At 45.8% G+C, this 24,000-nt stretch overlaps 3 protein-coding genes across 7 annotated transcripts in view; 1 reads left to right on the top strand and 2 right to left on the bottom strand.

The window, feature by feature from the left end:
- The window catches only part of LOC134071433 (tyrosine-protein phosphatase non-receptor type 4-like), an 82,270-nt gene extending 72,680 nt beyond the window's left edge, over window positions 1-9,590 (bottom strand). For 2 of the 4 annotated variants that reach the window (XM_062528146.1, XM_062528149.1), the window contains exon 1: window positions 9,113-9,589. The gene's annotated coding sequence lies outside the window, so the exon portion shown is untranslated. Of the gene's footprint in view, window positions 1-9,112 lie in introns of all 4 variants that reach the window. The other 2 variants (XM_062528147.1, XM_062528148.1) reach the window with 2 other exon arrangements.
- A 4,007-nt stretch (window positions 9,591-13,597) lies between these two features.
- LOC134071432 (ras-related protein Ral-B-like) lies at window positions 13,598-21,568 on the bottom strand. Of its 2 annotated transcripts, none has more exons than XM_062528144.1 (5): window positions 21,426-21,568; window positions 18,071-18,332; window positions 16,335-16,543; window positions 15,818-15,995; window positions 13,598-14,382 (listed from the first exon to the last, which is right to left on the bottom strand). In XM_062528144.1, the coding sequence occupies exons 2-5, from the start codon at window positions 18,182-18,184 to the stop codon at window positions 14,263-14,265; spliced, it is 621 nt and encodes a 206-aa protein (XP_062384128.1). In that variant the 5' UTR covers window positions 18,185-18,332; window positions 21,426-21,568; the 3' UTR covers window positions 13,598-14,262. The 2 variants fall into 2 exon arrangements, with proteins under 2 accessions (XP_062384128.1, XP_062384129.1); XM_062528145.1 differs by lacking the exon at window positions 21,426-21,568 and adding an exon at window positions 18,759-18,867.
- A 1,914-nt stretch (window positions 21,569-23,482) lies between these two features.
- The window catches only part of LOC134071431 (inhibin beta B chain-like), a 10,662-nt gene continuing 10,144 nt past the window's right edge, over window positions 23,483-24,000 (top strand). Inside the window, exon 1 of the mRNA XM_062528143.1 lies at window positions 23,483-24,000. This exon is cut by the window's right edge and continues 622 nt beyond it. The gene's annotated coding sequence lies outside the window, so the exon portion shown is untranslated.

The following is a 24,000-nucleotide window of genomic DNA, read 5'->3' as shown; positions in this document are numbered from 1 at the left end:
GAAGCAGCTTTTAACTGCTATGCGGTTCGGCTCTGGAATCATCTTCTGCTACTTTTAGCTGTTTCTTATTTCGACTTAAAACCAAACTGTTTTTCTACTAACTGATCAAAACCACTTCCTGTAAATGACGTGCCTTCTGACTATTAATGTCTTAGTCATTCTACTTTGTGCCTTTTATGTACTTTAATTATTCTTCTTTATAAACCTTACTTTCAAAATAATGTTATTAACCATTGCTCTTTTATGCTTTTATGTAACATTATACATTTTGTTCATACAGTATAAAGCACACTGAACTACCCCTGTGCATGACAGGGGGGGGGGGGGGGGGGGGTAAATCAACTTCCCTTGTGTTATTCGGAGGGCCTTTGTCATGAGAATATGGTCTCTGTGGTTGTGTTCTGGTGCTGTTTTGCTGAAGCAGTACTGGACCTCTGCGATGAGAACTCTGGCTGGCTATGTTGTGGTACCGGCGCCGCACGGCATGTGTGTGTGCAGAGCAGGGTCCGGCTCGAGAAGAGTGTAGCGCTTACGATACCGTGCTGTGGTGACCGTGTTGAGTGACAGCGGCGGTGAGACGTGCTTGCGTCATGGAATTGTGCGAGATGCCCGCTCAACGAAACCTTATGATGAGAATCTGCCAGCGATCGTGCCCTGATAGGTTGCGTTGCGCAATACTGCTACTATAGTGTGCTGCTAAGATTGATGCTTTGTGCTGTTTGATGGTGCGGTGTGTTGCGAGAGCAGAGAATCTGGCCGTTTTGGTTGGGTTGTGCTGCGTTGTGTCATTGTTGTGTTACGGTGCGTGTTGTGCTGTGTTCAGGTGTGTGTGGTGTTGTGTTGTGTTGTGTGTTGGCAGTGCCGAGAATCTGGCAGGGACTGTGTGCTGTGTGTGTGGAGCAAGCAGCCCAAACCTCAGCAGGTGTGTGTTATGGTGTGGGTAATGGATAGTGTGTGTTTTAATGCATTGTGAGCGGTGAGAATCTAATAGACCCTGTGGGTTATGGTGCATATTATGGTGTGTGTGTGTGGCAGGAGAAGGCAGCCCACACCTCAGCAGGTGTGTTCTGGTGTGTGTATGTGTGTGTGTGTACGTGCGCATTCTAGTGAGTGTGTGGGTGTAGGTGTGTGTGTGTGTGATCTGGTTGGTGTGATCTGGTTGGTGTGCGTGTGTGCGTCGGGCAGCCCATGCCTCAGCAGGGGAGAAGAGAGTAGGCGGAGCGGAGCAGCCTGCCTTCCCACAATGCACCACTCCTGGCTCATTCTCATGGCCGCTCTTCCTGCAAGTTATGGCTTTCGGCCTTCCACAGCTCTGACCATTCCCCCCGCTTGCCCTCTTCCAACATCCTTCTCTACATCCCTCTCTCCCTCTTTCCTTTTTTTTGGGGCATTTGTTAGGCTTTTTGTCATTCTGGTACAGGACAGTGACGAGGCGGACAGGAAATGGGGGTGGGGGTGGGGGGCGGGATGGGGTAAGATCAGGAAATGACCCAAGTCGGACTCGAACCCAGGTCCCTGTGGGCACTAGGACCCAAATGGACCCCCCCCCCCCCACTTCTTAACTTCTCTCTCCATCTCATGCTCTCTTCTTTTTTCTCTCTCTCCCTGTGTGTGTGTGTGTGTTCAGTAGAGGTTCTCACGTCGTCGCCTGGTCCTCTTCACTTCCTCTTCCTATTTTTCCTCCTCTGACTTTTCACCCCGAAACGGGACCATGATTTTTTGCTAAATTAATGTACAAGCCGCGGCTAATAGTTAGGAAATTACGGTAGTGCAGATATTGGGACAATACTAACCATCGGCACAAAACAAGTGGGCACAACGCATTCAAGCGCTCAGTGTACACTTGCAGTGTACTGAGCCAAGTATGCAGTTTGAGACACACACACACACGGAGCTAAGCTTGGGTCAGGTTAGGGTAAGGCGGGAAGAGACAGTGAGCATTTTTGTTTCAGTAGCATGCGATATGGTAACTCACACCATCGTCACAGCATGTTTTCAATCGAATATGTTCGCTGTGCTTACACACGGCACGTTCGACTTCTCACACACTGCAAGACATCCGACAGAAATTCTTAGGGCAGACTGCCCAGGGCCCACACGCAAGTACACACACACACACACACACACACACACAAAGTCAGATACCCAGGCCTCCCATGCTGAGGGAGCCCCTGTTTGAGACTGCCTGCTAGGACTGGGCACAGGATAAGGGAACACACTCCGCGTATGTTTTACAGATCAGGTGAGAACACTTCAGGTGCGAGGAACGGCATAGTGCGACACAGAACAGAACAGAACAGAACGGACACTGTGTTTTAACACAGACTATATACCACGCAAATATAGTATTAGAATTATATCAGCCAAAGAATGTTTGCGCCAATTTTGTTCACCATATCGAAGACATTTTAAATGCACAATGCTTGGCTGCAACGGGCAAAATTCATGGAAGAAGGTCAAACTCCTGTTGGTCTAGTGTTCAAGTGGATGCACACGCGCACACACACACACACACACACACACACACACACACACACACACACACACACACACACACCTAGGCATCTCGCATGCGAGTGAGATGCCACGTGAGACCAACCTTTCAGGGTGAGCCCAGGTTACACACACCATCTTGGGCGGTGGGTAAAAACCTGCCTTTGTTCGGAAACTTAAACACACGCCAGTGTGAAAGTTTCTGCTGCGCTGGGGCCAACTCAGACACTTGCTCACCTCGGTTTCCAAGCACCAGCGTCAAGGGTCAAGCGGTCATCACTTCTGACAAGCGACAGGTCATTATTACTGACAAGAACCAGTCTGTGGTTGCGGTCAGCCTTCGCATGGTGAGGCCGTCAAGAGCAGACGAGACATCCCCCCACCACCACCACCACCACCACGGGATGGACGAGAATCAGCTGAGCGTGAGTCAGACAAGAGGCCAGAATCGGACCAGGCATGGGGCACAACTGGGCCAGAACGAGCGGCTGAGATCCGGGAACGTTTTGAGTCCATCTTCCTCTAAGCCCAAAGTTGCCACTTCCCCCCACCACACACACACAGTTTTGATATCTCTAGAGGCACATGAGTATCTGTCATCAGACAAAGGGAACCTGTGGTCACTTGCTCAGAGACACTGATTTCCTCAATCTGCATCTCTGAGACATGGCTCAAGTAGAGCACAGACAGGTCAGAGAGAGAGAGAGAGAGAGGGGGGGTGGCGAGAGAGAGAGAGAGAGACAGAGATAGATAGATAGATAGAGAGACAGAGAGAGACTCTGGAAATACAGCCATGTGACCTTGACACAGAACAAGGTCAAGGTCACGGAAAGTGGGTCACAATAATCAGGCGCCCCAAAGTCACTCTGGTCTAATTAGAACCAGAAGGCTTGAAAAGGAGTAACCTTAGGAGGCAGTTTGCTCTTTCCAGGAATGTTCTGAACGGTTCGGGTCACTAACGCCAGTGACACGTTAAGCTACAGTAATATCTTGTGTATTAGCCACATTGTGTATCAGCCGCAGGACAGTGTTTTATGCAAGTTCATGAAATAAAACCATATTAATACCATATTAACGACCCCTGTGTATCAACCTCATAGCTGAAGAGATTTGCAAAATCAATGTATGCATATGTTGCAGCTAATAGTTAGGAAATTACGGTATAAGGATCAAGGGATACGCAAAAAGACATCCTATGGTACGGAAAACCACTGGACACTCCTCCCTGCAAGCTACATCGCCACACATTTGCTCGGCCACGTCCGAGAGCTTAAACAATAATAAATAAACAAAATCTCATAGGAGTTGAGCCTAATCAGATTGAGTGCTCACTTCACCGTGCTGAGGTGAAATCATAACAGTATGGCAGTATTATTTACGCTACCTGATACGCTAATCCGCTGGAGGTTGGCGATGACAAATCCCTTTATGAGTGCTTACGCCCCAGCGAGCGCAAATCCCCCCCTACACTGTACTGGTGTGTGTGTGTGTGTGTGTGTGTGTGTGTGTGTGTGTGTGTGTGTGTGTGTGTGTGTGTGTGTGTGTGTGTGTGTGTGTGTGTGTGTGTGTGTGGCTGGTGAGGAGCTATGATGACGGCACAGTGCAGTGGCCAAGCTGCAGGTGAGACTCACCTGGGGAAGGATAGGTAGGTAGCGCTGTGACTGAGACACACAACGAATGACTTGCATCATGCTACTGCTGGGGCGCACACACACACACACACACACATACACACACACACACACACACACACACACACACACACACACACACACACACACACACTATATAGATCGACAGACAGACACACAGCGCAATATTCTCTAATTGTTGCGAATTTCAGCTTTTCTTATTCCTTCATGACAGTAAACTAAATATCTTTGAGAAAATGGCTTGTTCTGTTCACATTTCAATCAACCAAAAGACTATCCAAAAATTATTAATCGAGAAAATAATCATTATTACTATGACTGTTATTATTATTAACAACTATGAACAGTTGGAACCCTTATATAGGACCCACTGCAAGTGCAACAACCAGACCAATATGTGAAGGAAGGAGCCCAGCGGGAGCAAAGTAGTCTCCAAACGCACGATACAAAACACACAGTAGATGCAGTGAAGAAGGGGCACTTTTAACACACCGAATGAGTGGGACACGCTAACTGACAAGCAAACACAACATGTCACTCACACACACACACACACACACAGTAATTCCATCCTGACATCATCCTGCTCCAACCACTACTCTTGAAAGACAAACACACACACACACATACCTTGCACAATCACAGATCAGAGCTGCCTTTAAAATGAATCATCCCTTCCGGCTTCTAAACAAAACACCCCACATGCTCCACACACACACACACACACACACACCACAAACCAATTCCCCTGCCCACCCCCATCATAGCAACACCAGGCTGTTGCTGAGCCAACAGTTGCCGCTCACAACAGACACGAAAATACCTCCTCGAGAGCGCAGGCCCACAAACACCACCCCCTCAACGCACGCACGCACACACACACACACACACACACACACACACACACACACATAGAAAATACAGAACTACCTAGAGAAGAGGGGTTCTTGAAGAGCTGTGAGAAGGTGAGGCGTTTTTTTCCACCACTCCCTCTACGTGTGTGTGTGTGTGTGTGTGTGTGTGTGTGTGTGTGTGTGTGTGTGTGTGTGTGCCCCTCTCTTGCTCGGTAAAATAAACCCCACCAGCCTCTTCCTCCTCCTCCTCCTCCTCCTCCTCCGCGACACCTCCCCCTCCGCGACACCTCCGCGCGGGCAGCGGCGAGTCTGTTTGGGAAATATGCTCGCCCGCGAAATGAATCGGCAGCGCAGCTTCTCACGGTGGAGAGCTGACAGCTTGAGGAATGGTGCGAGGGTGAGAGCAAGTGTATTTGTGAGATAGAGAGAGTGTGTGTGTGTGTGTGTGTGTGTGTGTGTGTGTGTGTGTGTGTGTGTGTGTGTGTGTGTGTGTGTGTGTGCATCTTGGCTTAGCTTCTCCTTAATGCTCTGGAGGTCGGACCTGGCTGGATGGTTGTCAGGGTGGGGTGGAGGTGGTGGTGGTGGGAGGGGGAATCTCTGGAGACTCATTTGAGGTCTGTCTCAGCATGCGCACACACACACACACACACACACACACACACACACACGCGCACACACACACGCGCACACACACGGGAAACACGTCACCACTACACTTTTCCTGCATCTCACCGCCTGCATTTGATTACTACCAATCTTCTCTCGTGCCATGTATTCATCTTGCTTGCCATCTATCTATCGCACAAATGCACATAAACAACGCCCCTGCCCACGTACACACACACGCGTTCGCGCACACATGTTCACACACACACACAGTCTCTGCAGCTCTCCTTCCCTGACTTGCTGCCATCGTTGCAGTGCTAAAAATAATGTGATGGCGCTGCACCTGACTTGAGGAGAAGCAGGCGTCTATGGGAAGACTGTCCTTTCCTTAGTCATCATCGCTTCATTCTTGAATAGAGAGAGGGGGGAGAGGGAGAGAGAGAGGGAGAGAGAGAGGGAGGGGGAGAAAGAGAAAGAGGGAAAAATAAGAGGGAGAGAGAGGGGAAAAAAGAGGGAAGGGAAAAAAAAGGGAATAGGGAGAAAAAGAAGAGGGGGAGAGAGGGGAGAAAAAGAAGAGGGGGAGAGAGGGGGGAAGAGAGAGTGAAGAGGGAGGGTGAGCGAGGAAGAGAAGAGGGCGATGGAGAGAGAGAGAGAGAGAATGAAAGAGAAGGAAAGAGGGGTGCCGGGTAGCAGAGCTTGAGAGTGCTGCCCCCTCCCTCTCCCGCTCTCTGAATCCTATGACATCATCGGCAGCGCAGGGGTGTGATGCTGGTGGGTTGGGCAGGGCCGGCTCAGGTTGTGTCTGCGTGCACACACACACACACACACCAAACACACACACACACACACACACGCTGGAGAAATTCTTCCCTTCAGGAGGAGAATTCCTGCTGGCTGCCGGGAGAAGGTGGGGGTGGGATTGGCCAGGATGGAGGACTGACGTGACGACGAAAGCTTAGCGACAGCCAGGCATTATTCCTTATTCTCTGCGTGCTCGCTTATCCGCTCGAGTGCTAGGCAAGGAAGGAGGATTTCATCCTTTGTCGGCACGTTCTTTTTTTTCGCTTTTTTTTTGTACCCCATGATTTAGGCAAATTGCTTCCATGCATGGCTGAGTACGTGCATTTTGCCACAATAAAAAATTAGATCGAGGCTACAGACGCAAGCTTAACTATCAGAGGGGAAAAAAATATAAATAAACTCTCCAAAACCCACACTGGCACAGAATGGGCGTCACTTTCACACAGCAAAGTAGCTGAAGCCTCACTCTCTGGAATTAGTGGGTAGAAGCGGAGTTCCGAATGGCTTAGAATGCTCCAACGCTCTAGAAGCATTCCGTCTGAAGAAGCATTCTAGCAGTCAGAGAACTCGGCCTCACGAGCACAGCTTCAAGCTGTCTTTTACCCAATTGCATTATGGGTAAAGGGACACCACAGCTGCTGACCCGAGCCCAAGATGACACTTCGGTGACCCCCGCACTCTACGAAGGCAGGGGGGGACGGGGGGACGACAACGACACATGAAGGCTTCTCCCTCTATGACAGCTGAGGCGCAATAACGGGAACCCAGGTCAAATTGCAGAGCCCCAAAAATAGGCACCACGCACCAAGTCGCACAACACAGAGCAGGCCCCAGAGTGATCGCCCAGTTCAGATGGGGAGGCATGTGGTGGACCCGCTGGATCTTCCCTTTTTGCTTTCCCCCTTCACTGCTAGCGTCAAGCATGCCAGGATTTACCATTTCTCTTGACAAAGCCAAATGTTCACAGGGTTTGGCATCTTCCACTCGATTTAATAAAGATGAATTCCAGGCTTCATGTCATTCATCTCAAAATACAAAAACATGACTCAGACCCCCCCCCCCCATTTACTAGGCACGGCAGCAACAGGTGAATTCTCCTCAACTGATTACTTCTGCATGCCATCCGTACAAGTCAAACACAACAATCCAACACAACGCAACACACCACATATAACCGCAGGCTGCATCACGGACGGAAAGAGAGAAACCCAATCTGTTTGTAAGAGTGCGAGAGACCCCCGGCACAAACACACACACCGAGCTTGACTCGGGAGCCCCACCCGCGCCCCCCATAACTAGCTGAGGCACCCAGACCCACACCCTAGCCCAGAGGCTTGTTTCAGGAACTTAGCGGATCGTGTTCCAGCCTTTCCTTGAAGTGAGGACACACTAGTTTCTCTTCTGGCATGCTCGCTCGACGCTCGCTCACTCACTCACTCACTCCATGGTTTATGAGGCTTGTTGAGTAATAGCAAGTGGGGTTTTTACTTCCCAGATTGTTGTGAAATATAGGCCTTCTTATAAGTCCTGTGGTGTAAGATATGGGGGGCAGAATGAGTGTTTAACAATGACATAAGTAGGATCATGTCAATTTGAGGATGTAGGAACTGTTGATGAGACGACACTTCTCCAGTGAGTCAGTGGTCATGCTGAAGCAAATAACCAGACTGCTGGTACACATTGCTGAGCACTCATCCTGACTAGGTACCCAAACTCCGTAGCGTTATGTTAATCAGGCAGTGTCCCAGTTAAGCTAACTGCACAGAAGCCGGCAGAAAATGATGCAGTCAGTCTAGGTCACCAAACTCACCATGGTTCATTTCAGTGGTTCGCCCAAAAATTACGCAATATAGGCACATAATCCAGTCAAAAGCGGTCCTCAAATGGAGGTTATCGTGCAAACCAGCTGTTTGCTGAGGAATTGATTAACCAACAACAACCAAGGAAAGGAATGTTAATTTGCACATAGACAGCCAGCGATTAAGCCGGCTACTGCACCGTCAAACATAAGCCACTGAATATTACAATGGCCAATTTAACACAAATGTAATACTGCAGACACCGTCGTGTATATACAATCATGACTGCTATTCGTTGTTTCTTCATGCACTTTCAAAGTATTTAACGAAAAAATCCGTTTGAACCTGAGCAACATTTGGGACACTGACATAGAACATAGCTGTGCCTCAAAGGCACTGTTTATGAGGATTTTATTTTAAATCAACATGAAGGATATGTAACGTATCATCTACTAATGTTGAAACAGCCTGACAGCAACCGACATTGTAGAAAAGACATCAATATATCAGTGTTTACACAGAACATTTGCTTTGGCATTCACTGCTACAACGACGAAGCTAACTGGCTATCGCGTACATTCCTAGTTGGAAATTGCCATATGTTAGCTAGCTAACCGGAGCCGACCCAAATAACCAACGTTAGCTAGCCAACTAATGTTAGCTATCTGTTCGCCAAGGTGGCAAGTCTACGGATGGTTTCATTCCAGATCAGCTCCACTTTGCAACCCCCACAGCCTTGGTTCTACGAGCTCATAGTGCTACCTAGCGAGCTGGATATCTTGCTAGCCGTGTTAAGTATCTTGCTTCGCTGCCACAGAGGCTATAGCAGAACGAATTAGCCAGCTATTTGCTAGCTAGCTTATCTTTGGTGTCTAACGTTATGGTTAGCTAAGGCATTTCTGCTTACCTTCATATACAGCTCCAGGAGAGTACAGTTTTTGGAGAGCAAACTTATGAGGATGATGATTACAAAATATAGAGTAAGAGAAAAAAATCCAGTTTAATTCATCCGCTGCAGAACCATTGAAACCACATCGTTGTCGCCCGAGTGCGCATAGAGATTCACAGGGGGGCCTCCTGGCTGGATTGCTTGCTTGTACCTCAAAACGACAACGAACAATCCCCACGGTATGTAAAAAACGGCGATTAGAGGGAGTCTTCGGTCATTCCGTGTATTTTCATAAACATTCGCTATTAGTTTGTAAGGGGATCTCGGCGAGACGAAAACAGCGTCAATCCTCTGTCCGTATTGAACCGCACTCTTTTGCCACGGCTGTCTACTGTCTAGAGTGAGTGTGTGGCTACCCAGCAATAAGCGTTCGTTCGCCTGTCGCCGCTGCAAAAAGCAACAGCATAGCAACGTGCAGCGTTAACATGGCGCAACTCCGAACCACTCAGCTGCAAGCGAACGGGGGTGGGGTCAGTCTGCTGAGGAGGTGTGGTGTTTTATCGCGGGAATGCAGACTTATCATAATTATGCGGATAATTACACACAAGGGCACATACACATACATACACACATCCATCCATCCCACGTTCATGGGCAAACACCAACACACTCACACACAAAAAGTAACCTGGGGGCCCGCTCACCTGAAACACCTGAACAGATAGCTACCTACCTTGGTTCAAGTCCACCCAACCAAAACTGCAGATTGCTGGAAGTTGCTTGGAGAGATTCAAAGTTGCCTATTATTTAGTCGAATCCCATGAACAGGTAAAGGCCTTTATCGCCCCCTACAGTTTTGCGTGCCTAATGACTGCTTTTAATCTGTTAGTCGGTATTTGGGTGGGAAATAGATTTAGGACCTACATTAATAATAATAATAATAATAATAATAATAATAATAATAATAATAATAATAATAATAATAATAAAAACTAAGTGCGTAAAGCCAACTCAAAACTAAACAGATTAGTCTTTTGCTGTCTTGGTGTGTGCGTGCCGCTTGCTCGCTGGCGTGTTCCTGGAGTGGGTTTGTCATGACATGTTGTGCCTGCATGCCTGACCTATAGCTGGAGTGGAAGTTGAGGGTGGTTAAAGGCCGCGTAAAAATTCCATCTGATCAGAGCAGAGCAAGCGGGTGAAAATATGTCGACTCGTGGGAAACAAATAACACCACTGTCTCTGTTGTTTCCACTCACTAGGCCTATACGTTTCCTCTTGGAGATAGCCAACTGACTCAACATTGGTCTATTTGGTGCTTAGGAATTTTTGTTCACACAAACTGTTATGCTATGACTTTTGTTCCTATACAAACAGACATTTACATTCTTGGCAATGATTCTCAACAATGCTGGTCACATTAAATTCAAGGGGCTCACCACAGGGGAAAAGTTTGTAGGCCTACATATGAATGAACCATGCATATGTCTGTGTTTGGGAAGTACATAGAGCGGAGACATCTAAAGAGTAGCCTACAATATACTACAACATACTAATGACTTATGACTGAAGGAGTGTGTTATGTAGCCTAATAGACCTACACAGTGTTTGCTGGGGCAGTAAAAGCATTTTCATCAGTCTTCAGCGAACCTCCAAGCTCTACTCAAATATAAAAATCTGGCTTGTGTTAGGTGAGAAGTATCAAAATCATACACAATTGGATATCTGTGAAAAATATAGCCTACAAAAGATTCATGTAAACCATCTAAACCAAAAGTAACAAGAATGCACAACATTCCGATCAACAGAACTAGAACTTGTGGTATGAATTAATGAAAACTTGCTCGTTTCAGTGCCTCAGCCAGAGGGTTACCTGATGCACGCCAGCACAGAGCACTGGCTCTCCAGCACAATGCCTGGCCCTCAGGCGCTTAGTCTTTGCTGCCATCTACTGGTGATAAAGGATCATTGCCGCCTCTCAATTACCATCATTTGAAGACCGATTAGAAATCACTCTTGATCACCACTGGAGACCAATGTGAGCCGCCCAGGGTTTTTGTTTAGAAGCCTGATTATAGAAGATTATTTTTATTTTTTATTGGTGTGTGAAAGCAAAGCAAAGCACTCTCCCTCCCTCTCGCTCCTTCTCCCCCTCCCTCTCTCCGCCACTCTCTACCTACCTCTCTCTCGCTCTCCCTCTGTGTGTGTGTGTGGGTGTGTATCTCCACAGGGATTCTAGAGGGAGCCCTTGACATGTGTACTCCTTCAGACGTCTCCAGCAGCCGAAGCCAAACAGCAGCTATAGCTGGTAGGTCTCTATAGCCGTGCTCTGGTGCACACCAGAATCAGAACCTGAATCAGAACCAGGATCAGGTTGATTCACTTGGCCAAATCAGTTGAGGAATTTGGTTCCAGCTGATGTTGTCGCTTTAGCAGTACAGATAACAATACAGTGATACAGATTACTTCTGCACTTTATAATATCCACTTTACAATATCCACTCCACTTCATGTGTACTGTCTTGATACTATGCCTATTTGTATATTGTATTTTGTATATTGTGTAATATGTCTATGTATATTGGTGTCTATGTTGTACAGTATGTCTATATTATTGTTTGAATGTTTATGTCTATTGCACTGCTACATGTCTTATTGTTAAACAGACTGTTTTAACATCTACTGAAGTCAAATTCCTTGTTCCTGTAAGTGTGCTTGGCCAATAAAACGTATTCTGAATATAAAGACAATATATACACTACTCACAAAATGTCAGGGATATTCAGCTTTGGGTGAAATTTCAGGATGAATCTAAAATCCAACTATAACCTTTGTGACCTACTTTTGAATGTGCATGTCCAACAGTACTTAATGTACTGAAACATTACATACATCCAGAAAACATACAATTCACACCTGACACACCCTTCCCTGGCTAGATCTAATCAAATGGCTTGGCCGCTGTGGGGTGTCCCCTACTTATAGCAAAATGAATTGAAGACATCTGTTAATATCTGAAAAGAGATGAGGTTAGCAAACTCTGGGTATATATTATAGTTGTAATGGACCCACATCATTTCTTTGCTTTTCTGTATTCTACATGTCTTTCTTCTAGTCTGTCTTGTCATCAGGTCTCTGTGTAACTTGTGTCGTTGCTCCAGGGCTCCCTTGTAAAAGATATTTGATTATCTCAATGGGATATCACCTGGTAAAATAAAAGATAAACAAAATAAAATAAAATAATATCAAATATAAAGGCTAGGGTCAGGGCTATTCATGAGCTCATCTCTCTACCAAGCAGGCCTCAGATGCCTCCCAAGGTGTGTACGGTGCCTTAAAACACATGCTGTAGAAATAATTAAATTTAATGTGAAATTGAATTCACTTGTAATTCAGCCTGTTTGGGTGCACACAGGTAAAAGATCACCTGTGCTGAACAGCATGGCTGGATTGTGAATGTGATCGGTGCATTTGAGTAAACTATGTAAATTAATGCAATAGCAAACATTATCACTCCATTTTGCATGTGCCTTTGTGCTCTGTGTGTGTGTGTGTGTGTGTGTGTGTGTGTGTGTGTGTGTGTGTGTGTCCCACAGCGGTGCCTTACAGCAGGGTGTTAACAGACTGTGCAGGAGCTCCAGGCGTCTTCACACATTCAAAGTCAAGGTGACCAACCCAAGCGGAAAGCCCCTTTTACAACATCCCATAATAAAGCCTTTTGGTTCAGCCACCTCCCAAAAACATCAAAGTCCCCCCGTCAAGAGCCCGCAATACCCTGCCGCTCCATGGGAACACGGCTGCGGACACCACAAGCACTCCAACTCCACTTGAAGCTGAAAAAAAGGACATAAAGCAAAGAATTGTCCAGCACTACATCCAGTTGAGACTAGCAGGAGCAGGAGGAGAAGAAGGAGGAGGAGGAGGGAGGAGCGGAGTGAGTTCAGTTTTTAATAGCTGTGATTAATCTGCCTGGGCAAAATATTAGGAGCCCCAGTAGAGTCATCAGGGAGGGTTAAGCGGCACGCGTGATTGTCACTTCCTACCGAGGCCACGGCTGCGGGGCGACACAAAAGCTTTACAGCTGGGGCCGCCTCTCAAAGGGCTCCCCATACGGGCACAGTAAAACCTCCAGAACACAGCGGCTCGCACAGGAAACCGCTTTAACTGCGTGGAGCGGAGTGCAGGGTCCCTCTCCACTTGGCACCTCGGCTTATAGTGCGATGGGGAGCGTACATCTGAGCACGTTTCTCCCTGCGGAGGGGGAAAATTCTCCACACGGAGCCGTTCTGCTTCTCCTTCAGGCACACCTCACATGCTAGGTGGTGCATTTTTCCCACATCTGTGTTCTTTTAGCGAGCCTCTCTATCTGCTGTAACACTGCACTGCTTCCCCAGTAGATGTTTGTGTTACCGGGCGTAGAGTAGCTTCTGAGAAGAATCTGAGAACGCCAAGAAAAATAACGGCGTCCCATTCCTAACACCATTGAGACGCTGAGCACAGAATAGCTACAAAGAAGAAATAACTTGTTTATTTAATCTGTATTTAAACAGTTTTTTTTATAGTAAAGAAAATAAGCATATCCACAATAAAACATTATCTTTACAAAATACTGAACAGGCAGTTCGAGGCAGATTGCAAAGCCGGCATTTTATAAGCGTGCATAGAAAAATATAAGTGAAAATTCTGGTGTGCATTTACTGGGTGCGTGTTACAATGGATCATATGTGTCTGCATGTGAAGTTCACCTGCAGTGTAAGGTATATAGAGAGAGAGTCAGGGCCTTCATTTGATTTCTGTTGTGTGTTGTGTGGATGTGGAGCACTTTGGATTATAAATTGTGACTTTTTTCTTGCTGTGTGACACAGAGAGGACTCCGGCCAGTGAGCGAACACAGAAAACAAACATACAATAGCGAAAAAGGCGGGATGATTTAGTGCATAAAAAAACCCCTTTGATTTCTTTCAGATCTACACAAAATGATTAGGAGAGCCTTTGCTTAAATCTTTCCAAGAAAAGAAATGAGAGGGATGAGAGTGAGAGGAAGAGTGTACAGGCACAAAGCATGCTGGGATTGATTTTGTGGACCCCACACAGCGGACGGCAGTTTCTCTGTGTGCCATTCAGAAGAGGGCAACTGGCTCCCCTGCTGTTTCTGTCTTCCTGTCTGTGGATCAAAGGAGGAGACAGCGCTCCTTCACGCTCTTCTTGTTCTTGCCTCCCTTCTTGCCGTTCTTCTCCTTGTTCTCGGACATCTTTTTCGCTCTCACCTCTCGCATGAGATCGAAAAACACCTGAGCACAGCGAGAGAGAAAAAAAAAAGGCAACTGCTGTTCAAGTACACCACCAATCCCAGCGTGTGTAAAATCAATACATATACTGTACCTCATGAAGAGGGAGGTTAAATGTCTACAGAATGCTATGTCTTGCAAAAACACACCAGGCCCTGCTTTAAATGGCAGACAAAGTGCAAAGTCCATCAACGAGAAAAAATCCTGTGACGTGCATGAACTATAGGCTATCATGTGACATGTCGGAGCATTGAGCTGACTCATGTTTGTGGTTGAGGTCTTGCCCATGGTGCTACATTACTCAATTGATTTGGTCTAGTTGCACTAGCTCTGGTTACACTAAAGACTTTGCACTTGTCCCATTTGTTCTAATAAAGGCCCACTAATTTAATGTAATTTTGAAATATGTTTAAGAAATATGTTTCATTTTAACAATAGATGGAATTATGATCAATTCAGAACACCATGTTGACTGTGGCATAAGAGGAGTAAACAACACTTCTGTTACACAAAAAAATCCAGAGACCTTTGGCAGTGACCTTTAAGTCTCTTCTCACTTCCTGATGTGTGGAGTAAGAACAAGGTTTTGGAAGTGGAGCTTTGTCACTATAGTCATTAAGTGACATACTGGATAAACCCAGCCCGATCTGCCGCTCATTTGATTTTGGCCTGCAGTTCAGGCTGGAAACCTCCCATTTTTTCTATTCTGCTTCCGTTACAAATATGTGGGGACCAATCAAACCAAACCAAACTGGTTTATACACCAGGTGCATCCGGATCGTTGTTCTGATTGGTTGAATCCAATCCAATTGCGTACAGAGTCATTTGCTCAACTGATCACGAAAATACAGAGCAGACTCCCCAGACTAATGTTCAATCTGAAAAAGATTGAGCTTGGTCCGGTGATAGCCACGCTAATTAAATGATAGACAGATAATCATCTAGACAGTTTCTTTCTAACTCACTCCCACATGCCACAGGATAGCGTTAGTTCAGGCAGAAGAGCAGGCATTACGGTCTTCGTCCTTTGGCTGCCATCTAAATGACGGCCCTTAGGGTCATGTGCCAGAAGCATAATGATGCTTGTGAGGAAACCCCACCCTGGGAAGAGTTATGCATCTGTGGATCTGTCTAAAGCAAAGCGACCCTAAGGGACCTTTCTTGCCAATTGAGGACAGCACGACAGGACAGTGAAGAGAGCGACAGGAAGTGACTGGTAGAGGTAGAGGGAGAGGGAGAGAGAGAGAGAGAGAGAGAGAGAGAGAGAGAGAGAGAGAGAGGTGGATGCCGTGGTTTTTGGCCAAGTGTATTGGAGTTTTGAGTGAGAGTGTGTGTGAGAGAGAGAGAGCGAGCGAGAGAGAGAGAAAGAGAAAAATGAGACACATTAAACTTGAACCCCGGTCCTTGTGTGCCCCCCCGACCCCCGACCCTGAGTCACCTTATCGACGTATGCGCGCGTCTTGGCCGAGGTCTCCACGTACTGCACGCCCCACTGCTCCGCCTTGGCGCGCGCGTCGTTGGCCGCCACCTGCCGGCGGTCCTCCAGGTCGGACTTGTTCCCCACCAGCAGCAGCGGGATGGTCTCGCCGTCCGGCTTCACCCGCAGGATCTGCTCTCTACGCAACACACGCACGGAGGACCACACACACACACACACACACACACACACAGAGACACATACACACACACACACACACACACACACACAGAGAGACACACACACACACACACACACAGACACACACACACAGACAAGCACACACACAGACAAGCGCACACACACACACACACACACTTAATCAGCTCTAAACCATTCTAAGCATGTATACACAACACAATTTAATTCTACTTTCAATTACTTTTTTTATTTGATCACGTGGATACATCACAAAATAACCTCCACTAAGTCACTGCCAAGACTACACACCTGAACTGAGAATTCCCAGACTACACACCTGAACTCTGAAGACGCGGTGAAGGACTCGAGCTCGGTGATGGAGAAGACGAGGAGGAAGCCCTCGCCACTGCGGAAGTAGTTGTCCCTGATGGCGGCGTAGTCTTCCTGTCCGGCCGTGTCCAGGATGTCGATCTGGACGTCCTCGCCGTCCAGCACCACTTTCTTCCTGTAGCTGTCTGCTTTGGTGGGCTCGTAGTCCTCCACAAACTGAGGACAGACAGACAGACAGACAGACAGACAGACAGACAGACAGACAGACAGACAGACAGACACACACAGTATCCATATACATTACATTAAACTCCATTACATTACATTACATTACATTAAATTTGGCTGATGCTTTTTAGCGAAAGCGACTTACCACACGATAAACAGTTTAAGCTTTTTTAAAGCAATTTTCACAAAATTTGTAGGAACATTTAAAGCAACACTAAAGAGTTTTTCGTACCTTAAAATAATGTTTCCAAAATCATTTCAGCGGTTCATCAACTCGTAATAGGGTGAACGGCACTTCTGCTTTCACTTCGCAGCCCTCTATCGGCTATAACCGCACTATGTGACTTTACGAGGTGGGGTAGTGTGTCTGTAGTTTGATGAATTGAGACATCTGAAACTACAAGTTTGACTTGCTTCGATGTCACAATACATCATACTTTCATAAAATCATTCAACGTATTCTACCTTGTCTGTTATTTGCTGGATAAACAAATAGCGTGTGTGCGACAGAGGAAAAGTGCTTTAGCTTTAATAAGTGCATTATCAGACAAAGCACCAAAGAAGACCAATCATTTATCGATCAACACAAGCAGCTCAGTGCATTCTGATATCAATGAACAAGAGGAAGGTCCGGATGTCACACAGTTTCCTCCTCAGGCTGATACCAATGACATATCAATAGACCGCTTACACTTGATTTGTTTGTTGTCATCACACCTACACTCTGCCTACCAAAGAGGAGTAGTGTTGACTGTCCAAACACAAGCCAGGTTTACCATTTCAAACCGCACTGTACCGTAGTGAACTGAACTGTACCACTCAAAGGAAAAAAGCCATTAAAGTCCCATCTGGAAATCCAAAACAAACGGACTGAGCGATTCTGAGACCTCCTTACTGAGAGATCCACGGATATAATCACCCAATTAGCTTTCTTTCCTGATCCACAGTCCTCTCATCCAAGACCTTTTCCCCTCCTCCTCCTCCTCCTCCCCCTCTTCCTCCTCCTCCTCATCTTCCTCCTCCTCCTCTATGTATAGGCTTTGAGCCTTTGTGTGCCATACACTTGTGACTCTGGCACAATATAGATATCATCACTCTAGATCTCATCTCTCGGTCCTAAAAGCCGCTGCCGCATACAGACACCCGGCAATTCCCTTGTCGCCTGTCACCTGTGACATTTCGCATCGTCAAAGGTTATTTCGTCTCTAACCGCTACAAGTCAGTCAGTCAAGTCGCTGAATTTCATTAACATTCCATCCAGTCTCGCGTCGCTGCATCGCCGCTTGTCTCTTCCTGTCCTGAATGTGGCTTTAAGGCTCTCTCTCTCTCTCTCTCTCTCTCTCTCTCTCTCTCTCTCTCTCTCTCTCTCTCTCTCTCTCTCTCTCTCTCTCTCTCTCTCTCTCTCTATCGCCGCTAAGTGACCACAAGGCTCTGTGCCCCCCTGCCGTGGCGCGCTGGCGTGACGCTTGGCGCGGGTGCCCGGTGGGCAGGTGGTGGGTCAGTGGGGGCACTCACCTCGTCGTACATGAACTGCAGCGTGAGCGCCGACTTGCCAACGCCGCCACTCCCAACCATGATGACCTTGTGGAGACTTAGGGAGCTCTGGTTCTTGGACTTGGTCGAGGCCATGGCTTCCGAGTCACCACACACACACACACATACACACACACACACACACACACACACACGCTCTCTCACTCCCTCTCTCTCACACGCACACACTCTTAAGACACACACCCTCACTCAAATACACACAGCCAAAAACCACTGCACCCACCTGCAAAGATGAGACAAAGAAAATAGAGAAAATATAAACAGAAATTTATTAAAAGGTGAAATATGAAGCTTCAGCTGTTTAGAATTATGCTTACATTTCTATTCTCTGTTGCACAATGACCTGCACGAGAATACTGCAAAATTTCACTTCATCTTTCTGTATCCTTTAGAATTGTACCATTCAAGTAAAATACATGTTCCAAATTTGTTTGACTCTCAGGACAAAGTGTATTAAACGGCTAGTCAATATCAGACAGAGATGAGTGGTTAAATCATAGATGGATCCCACAATGAGCCCATATTACCTCAGGTTTGTTATACTTAGCTTTTTTTTTAGTCTGAGAAAATACAATAGCTAGGTAAAAAAAAAGACATACATATTATACAAATCTTACTGCTAGGTAAAAAAAAACCCCAACATGCTCACAAGGACGTTGGCTCTGCAGAGATAGTCATTTCCCTGTACAGCTCACAGCTCAAGGGCACCAACGCATAGCTAGCCTCTCTTTCCAGAGTTCTTCTCCGAGACGGAACACAAACACAGGACACTGTTTTGTTGTCAGAGTGCGCACGCACTCTCACGGGAGGAAATGCCATAAATGCCATGACAACCACCCATATAAACTGTAAATCACCGGAGCAAAGAGCAACAACCACAACCAGTGAGATTTCACTCACTCAAGACCTGGCAGACACATTAGACACTTCATTTGGTCTTTTATATTTCTATTGTCAACTTATTTACTTCACTGAGAATAACTCGAGAGGCTCTTCTCAACGTCTCTCCTCAGTCCTCTGGCTCGTTCCCACTGATCTATAAAGAACACTGGATAGACTATCCCATTCTTGCCGCCCCATCATTCTCTATAGATCAGTGGGAATGAGCCGGAGGACTGAGGATCGAGGACCTGGGAGAGACGTTAAGAAGAGCCCTGTAAGAGTTACTGGACTTGACCTTGTAGTGGGGAATGACGACGTTTACAGAAATAAGAGAACACAACAACAGGAAATGGAACTTGGTGTGGCACTACCGGTACCATGGACTGAACACATCACATGACATTTGGCGTAGCCAGGGCTTTCGTCCTAAACCACTCGCAGAAAGACACACACACCATACAGAGCTTTCTGTGGCACTAACTAAACGCTCACCGCTGACACCCAGCCCTTAACATCTCCTATAGTGGCAGTGCCACCACATGGCATCCTGCTATCCCTCCTGCCAGTGTCTACCAGCTGTACAGGAGAAATGTAGCGGAGATAGGTGATCGAATTTATAAAGCTGATAGACTGATAGGTTATTGGTCCTATAGAGTTGATATATTGATAGGTGATTGGACCTATAGAGTTGATCTATTGATAAGTGATAAAGTCCTGATAGACACTTGGGGGAGAGCAGGGTGCAATGCTATCACAGCGCCTATGATATCGATCATGGGGGTCTAACTAACTAAGATGGGCGCATGTGTGTGTGTGTGTGTGTGTGTGTGTGTGTGTGTGTGTGTGTGTGTGTGTGTGTGTGTGTGTGTGTGTGTGAGGCGGACGTCACAGACTGACGATTAGTCCACCTGGGTTCTATTCCCACCCTTGCAAGTCTGCGTCTCTTAACTGGATAAAAACGTCTGCTAAATATCAGTCAATACCTTAACTTTAATGCTGAGACACGACTGAGAATTCACCTTCAAAGAACCAATGAAGCAGTCACAGGAAAAGCCTCCTCCACAGCCATATCACCACTGGCTGCTATTATGTCTGAGGCCGTATAGCCTAGGGTGACCCTACATACGGGGGTCAAAGGTCAGACAAGCATTGAGGACATATTCCGGTCACCTTCAGAGAGACTCCACGGTACAACCGGTTTATTCACAAACTGAAGTTTCAGTCACTTTATTTGTTTATCAATAAACCAGCTGTACCGTGCAGCAAGCAGTGTTGCACTTTTCATTTCTGTTACTCTGAAGTTGTTCTAGCAAATCAGCTGCCCCTGCAGAATAAACTACAGAGGTGTGCAGGTTCCCCTCTACCTTTAGATAGACTGACATACTGTAGGTCAAAAGAGGGAACATACTTTATTCCCCATTTAGTCAATTTCTCTTCAGTAGATTCAAGTTTATTGTCATTGTGTAGACTAGAGTACAAACGCAATGACAACGACATGTAGGCCTACCAGCAAAGTATTCTTAAGATATAAACTGAGGACCAAAGTTTTCACACTGTAATACTACTACTACTACTACTACTACTACTACTACAACTACTACTACTACTGGGGTGACAACAGAGGAATAGGTCATACCTGAGGCCTAACTGTGAAAGCATTGGAAACGACTGTTACAGAGCCTGTAGCACATTACCCAAGGTTTTACTGACGCATCATGTGAGTGAGCATGACCGTGCTCGAGGCCATGCACAGGTGGTGACACACCTGAGAGGCTATCTACCTGGGAGAATAGCTGTTAAGGGGCGTGCTGGATTAAAAATTAGCACAGATCAGGAGCGGAGACTGTTGTGAAGAGAGTAAGATGTCAGATCAGTGTTGGTCTTCAAGCTACAACCAAAAAGTAATTACCAAGGTCACTGTTCAAAGAACAGATAGCCTCCGGGCTTTTCGTCCAGACAGCATGCAGTCAATAAACACTATATAGCCTATTCTTTTGTTCAGAGCACGGACAAATAATATGGTTAAGATACCCCATCATAAAATATACACACGTATACCGTAATCATCATATGCAACGCACCTTCAAACAAGCAAATTCATCTGAGGCAATAGCAAATGCATTAAGTTATACTGACAAAGCGGCTTAAAGAGATCTGAAATTGGTAAGTGATCGAGAAGTTCCCTTCCCTGTTGCGCTGCCTAGAGCCCGCCTCCTGCAAGATGTTGATAGGCTCCATGAATAAGAGGGCGGCGTAACTATGGTGCATCTTGTCCCACATAGCGTTTTACGGCTGCCCATCAAACGTCGCACAAAACGAGAAGTAGCAGACCCTTGTGCAAGTAACTTTGTAACAAAATGTATCAAAACGTGGACGGAAATATAATAACTTATGATTTATCCCTATAGTTTAGAAAACTAAAGACATAACTCACCGAACACTTTATAATATGGTACAAAATCCCGCCTGGATCCTTTGTTTTCTTGGAAAGATTGTGGGCAAAATAATCCGCCGTTAGTCGAGTTCCATCCTTCCCAACTTTTTTTTGTCATAACCGGAAGTTTATTGGGAGGTTATCAAAAGGATGTGAGGTCAGACAACCAATCCACAACAGTTCTCCTTAGCTGTACTGATGTGTAACATTTCGGCACAACTATGTTTTTCCCTTCAATGTAGCCTATTTCATGGAGTGCTGTAGGCTACTCTCACCGTCACACAACGATATGGTTATTTGGCTATGTCATATGATTAAATCTATACTGAGTAGACATACTAGGATTATAGCCTACTTTAGTGGGTAGTGTGAAGTATTTTTGTTGAGGAATGCATAGGTTTTTAAAGATGGAACAGGTACTCCACATAAGATGTACTCACTTTTTTTTCAACTGCATTAATTATTGATGTGTTTATGTCTGTGTCAGAGTAACATTGCCATAGATGTTTAATGTGTGTGTGCGCGCGCACCGTTGTGTTTAAATGTTCCTATGCTGTAACACAAATGTCCTCTCTTTTTAAAGTCTAAATCCAAGTATACCCTTCATTTACAGTAATAGAGATGTATCTTGAAGTATAGCCTTCGACTCTGAACTGGGTAAGAAAAGCCTTCGTTGTCGTCATAGACTGCAGCATCTCAGACCATGAACTGGCCTCAGTTGTAGGTGCACTACACGGCAGAGGGGTGTCGCTCTTCAATAACTTTAAATGTACCTACATGCTTTTCAATCTGTGCTATTTGCGCAAAGAATTCGTGGACCAAACGTTAAAAAACGACAACAGCAAAGCACTCAGAAAATCCCCATGCAATGAGTGAGTTCATTAGGCCTATGTGACCAGATTAATTCATATCAATTTGCATTTTTATTTTATTTTTTTTATCATGTAGTCCATAACATGTTACTAATGAAAGTAGTCAATCAATCAGGATCCGATAGACTGTAGGTTACATGGGGATAGGCAGGTCAGTTTTGATCAGTGTTCAAATGTTCCAGAGTTGTAAGGGCTGTGTGCATGAGACAAAAATAATTAAGGGTTGCGGTGAAAGGAAAACAGACCCCAGTGTGTTCAGCAATTCCTGGTGTCAGTTTTGATTATCCGAAGTCAGCTGGAATCTAGTTAGCCCACCATTGCACACACACACACACACACACACACACACACACACACACACACACACACACACACACACACACACACACACACAGTGGCCAAATTGCGCTGGCGCCTCAGTCGAAACTTTTACAGGTTAAGTCGCAGAGCATCGACACACATCCCATAAATGCTTCCTTGGCTAGATGTTAAAGACTTCTAAGTTTTGTTTCCCTTGCAAGAAACGGTCTTGGATGGCACCATAACAACATGGCAAATGAAAAGACCTTCTGTCAAAAGGGCTTTCTTTAAAGAGGTTCCAAGCCTACAAAGGAATCCTTTAAACGCCTAATTGCAACTTTCAGAATAGCACAGTTTTCATTCGTTAGAGTTTCTTAAAAAGTGTATATGCTCTCTAAGTAAATCCACTTTCATGTAAATGAGAATGATTTATTAAATCGATGTATTAAAATACACATTGGGAAAATGAGGTGTCATGAATATAGAATAAATGTATGTGGAAAATGTCACTGCCTTTTTTATTTGCATTAATAGCAGACGTTAAGAGAGAAAAATATTAACTATTATTGTATCAAAAGGAAAATATGTGCCATTTCAAGGGTAGCTGTTGCGAACGTCACCTAGTTGGCACATAGGTTAGTTCTCAAAACACTCTCAGCGCATGTAATCACAGAACATGACGGCTCCTTCTTAAATCATTTTTAGGCCTATTAGTTGTTAATTTAGTGGTTGCGTCCCCTTTTCGACTGAGCCTCATCGGGAATTTGCTTTTCTATAGCCCCGAGGCATAATCTCCCAAAATCCCGGAGTAGGAGGAACACCCCACGTGGTTCAACTCGTATAAAAAGTTTCTGACTATTGTGGCACAATGTCGTGATTGCAAGGAGTAAAGCCGCTCTGATGATCACGTCTCCTTACGCCCAAGTGAACGAGGACGTAGCCGAAATCTTTACTGAAGTCAGTCATTCTGGACGAAGACAAAGGGGGTCTACACCTGAGCAAAGAAGAGCAAAACGAATGACAAACTGGATACACCATTTTACGAGAAACTATCACAACAACTACGCGTTTTTAAATATCTTACCGTTATGGATTTTCCTTACTGACTTTTGGTCTGCGGCCAACGGATGACTTGACAATTCTGTCAAGTGACAGAGGTATCGCTTAAATATTTATTCCACATACCGTTGATGTTTATTATACCAGCCGACACGCATTTCGCGATGGCATGAGACGGCAGGCACTGCGCTTAAGTGCAGTAAGTCAACTTGTTCATTTTGCACGGGAAAACGGGCTGAGCCTACTGTCTCGGCGACGCACGACATAGGCAACATCAGAGAATGACCAAAGACCCTAGTGTAAAGGAATAGATATCACAAGGAATTATTCAGCTTTCTACATTC

The sequence above is a fragment of the Sardina pilchardus genome, chromosome 23 (assembly GCF_963854185.1).
Source record: "Sardina pilchardus chromosome 23, fSarPil1.1, whole genome shotgun sequence".
Taxonomy (NCBI): domain Eukaryota; kingdom Metazoa; phylum Chordata; class Actinopteri; order Clupeiformes; family Clupeidae; genus Sardina; species Sardina pilchardus.
Note: the sequence above shows the minus strand (reverse complement) of the source record. Positions and strands in the feature narration are given on the sequence as shown.

What these genes read in the sequence shown, in the direction of transcription:
- LOC134071432 (XM_062528144.1), bottom strand. Translation starts at nt 18,184, where the DNA reads ATGGCCTCGACCAAGTCCAAGAACCAGAGCTCCCTAAGTCTCCACAAG. An exon ending in TGCAGTTCATGTACGACGAG is followed by an intron (nt 16,544 to 18,070) that starts GTGAGTGCCCCC and finishes GTCTGTCCTCAG; the next exon opens with TTTGTGGAGGACTACGAGCC. An exon ending in ACCGCGTCTTCAGAGTTCAG is followed by an intron (nt 15,996 to 16,334) that starts GTGTGTAGTCTG and finishes TGTGTTGCGTAG; the next exon opens with AGAGCAGATCCTGCGGGTGA.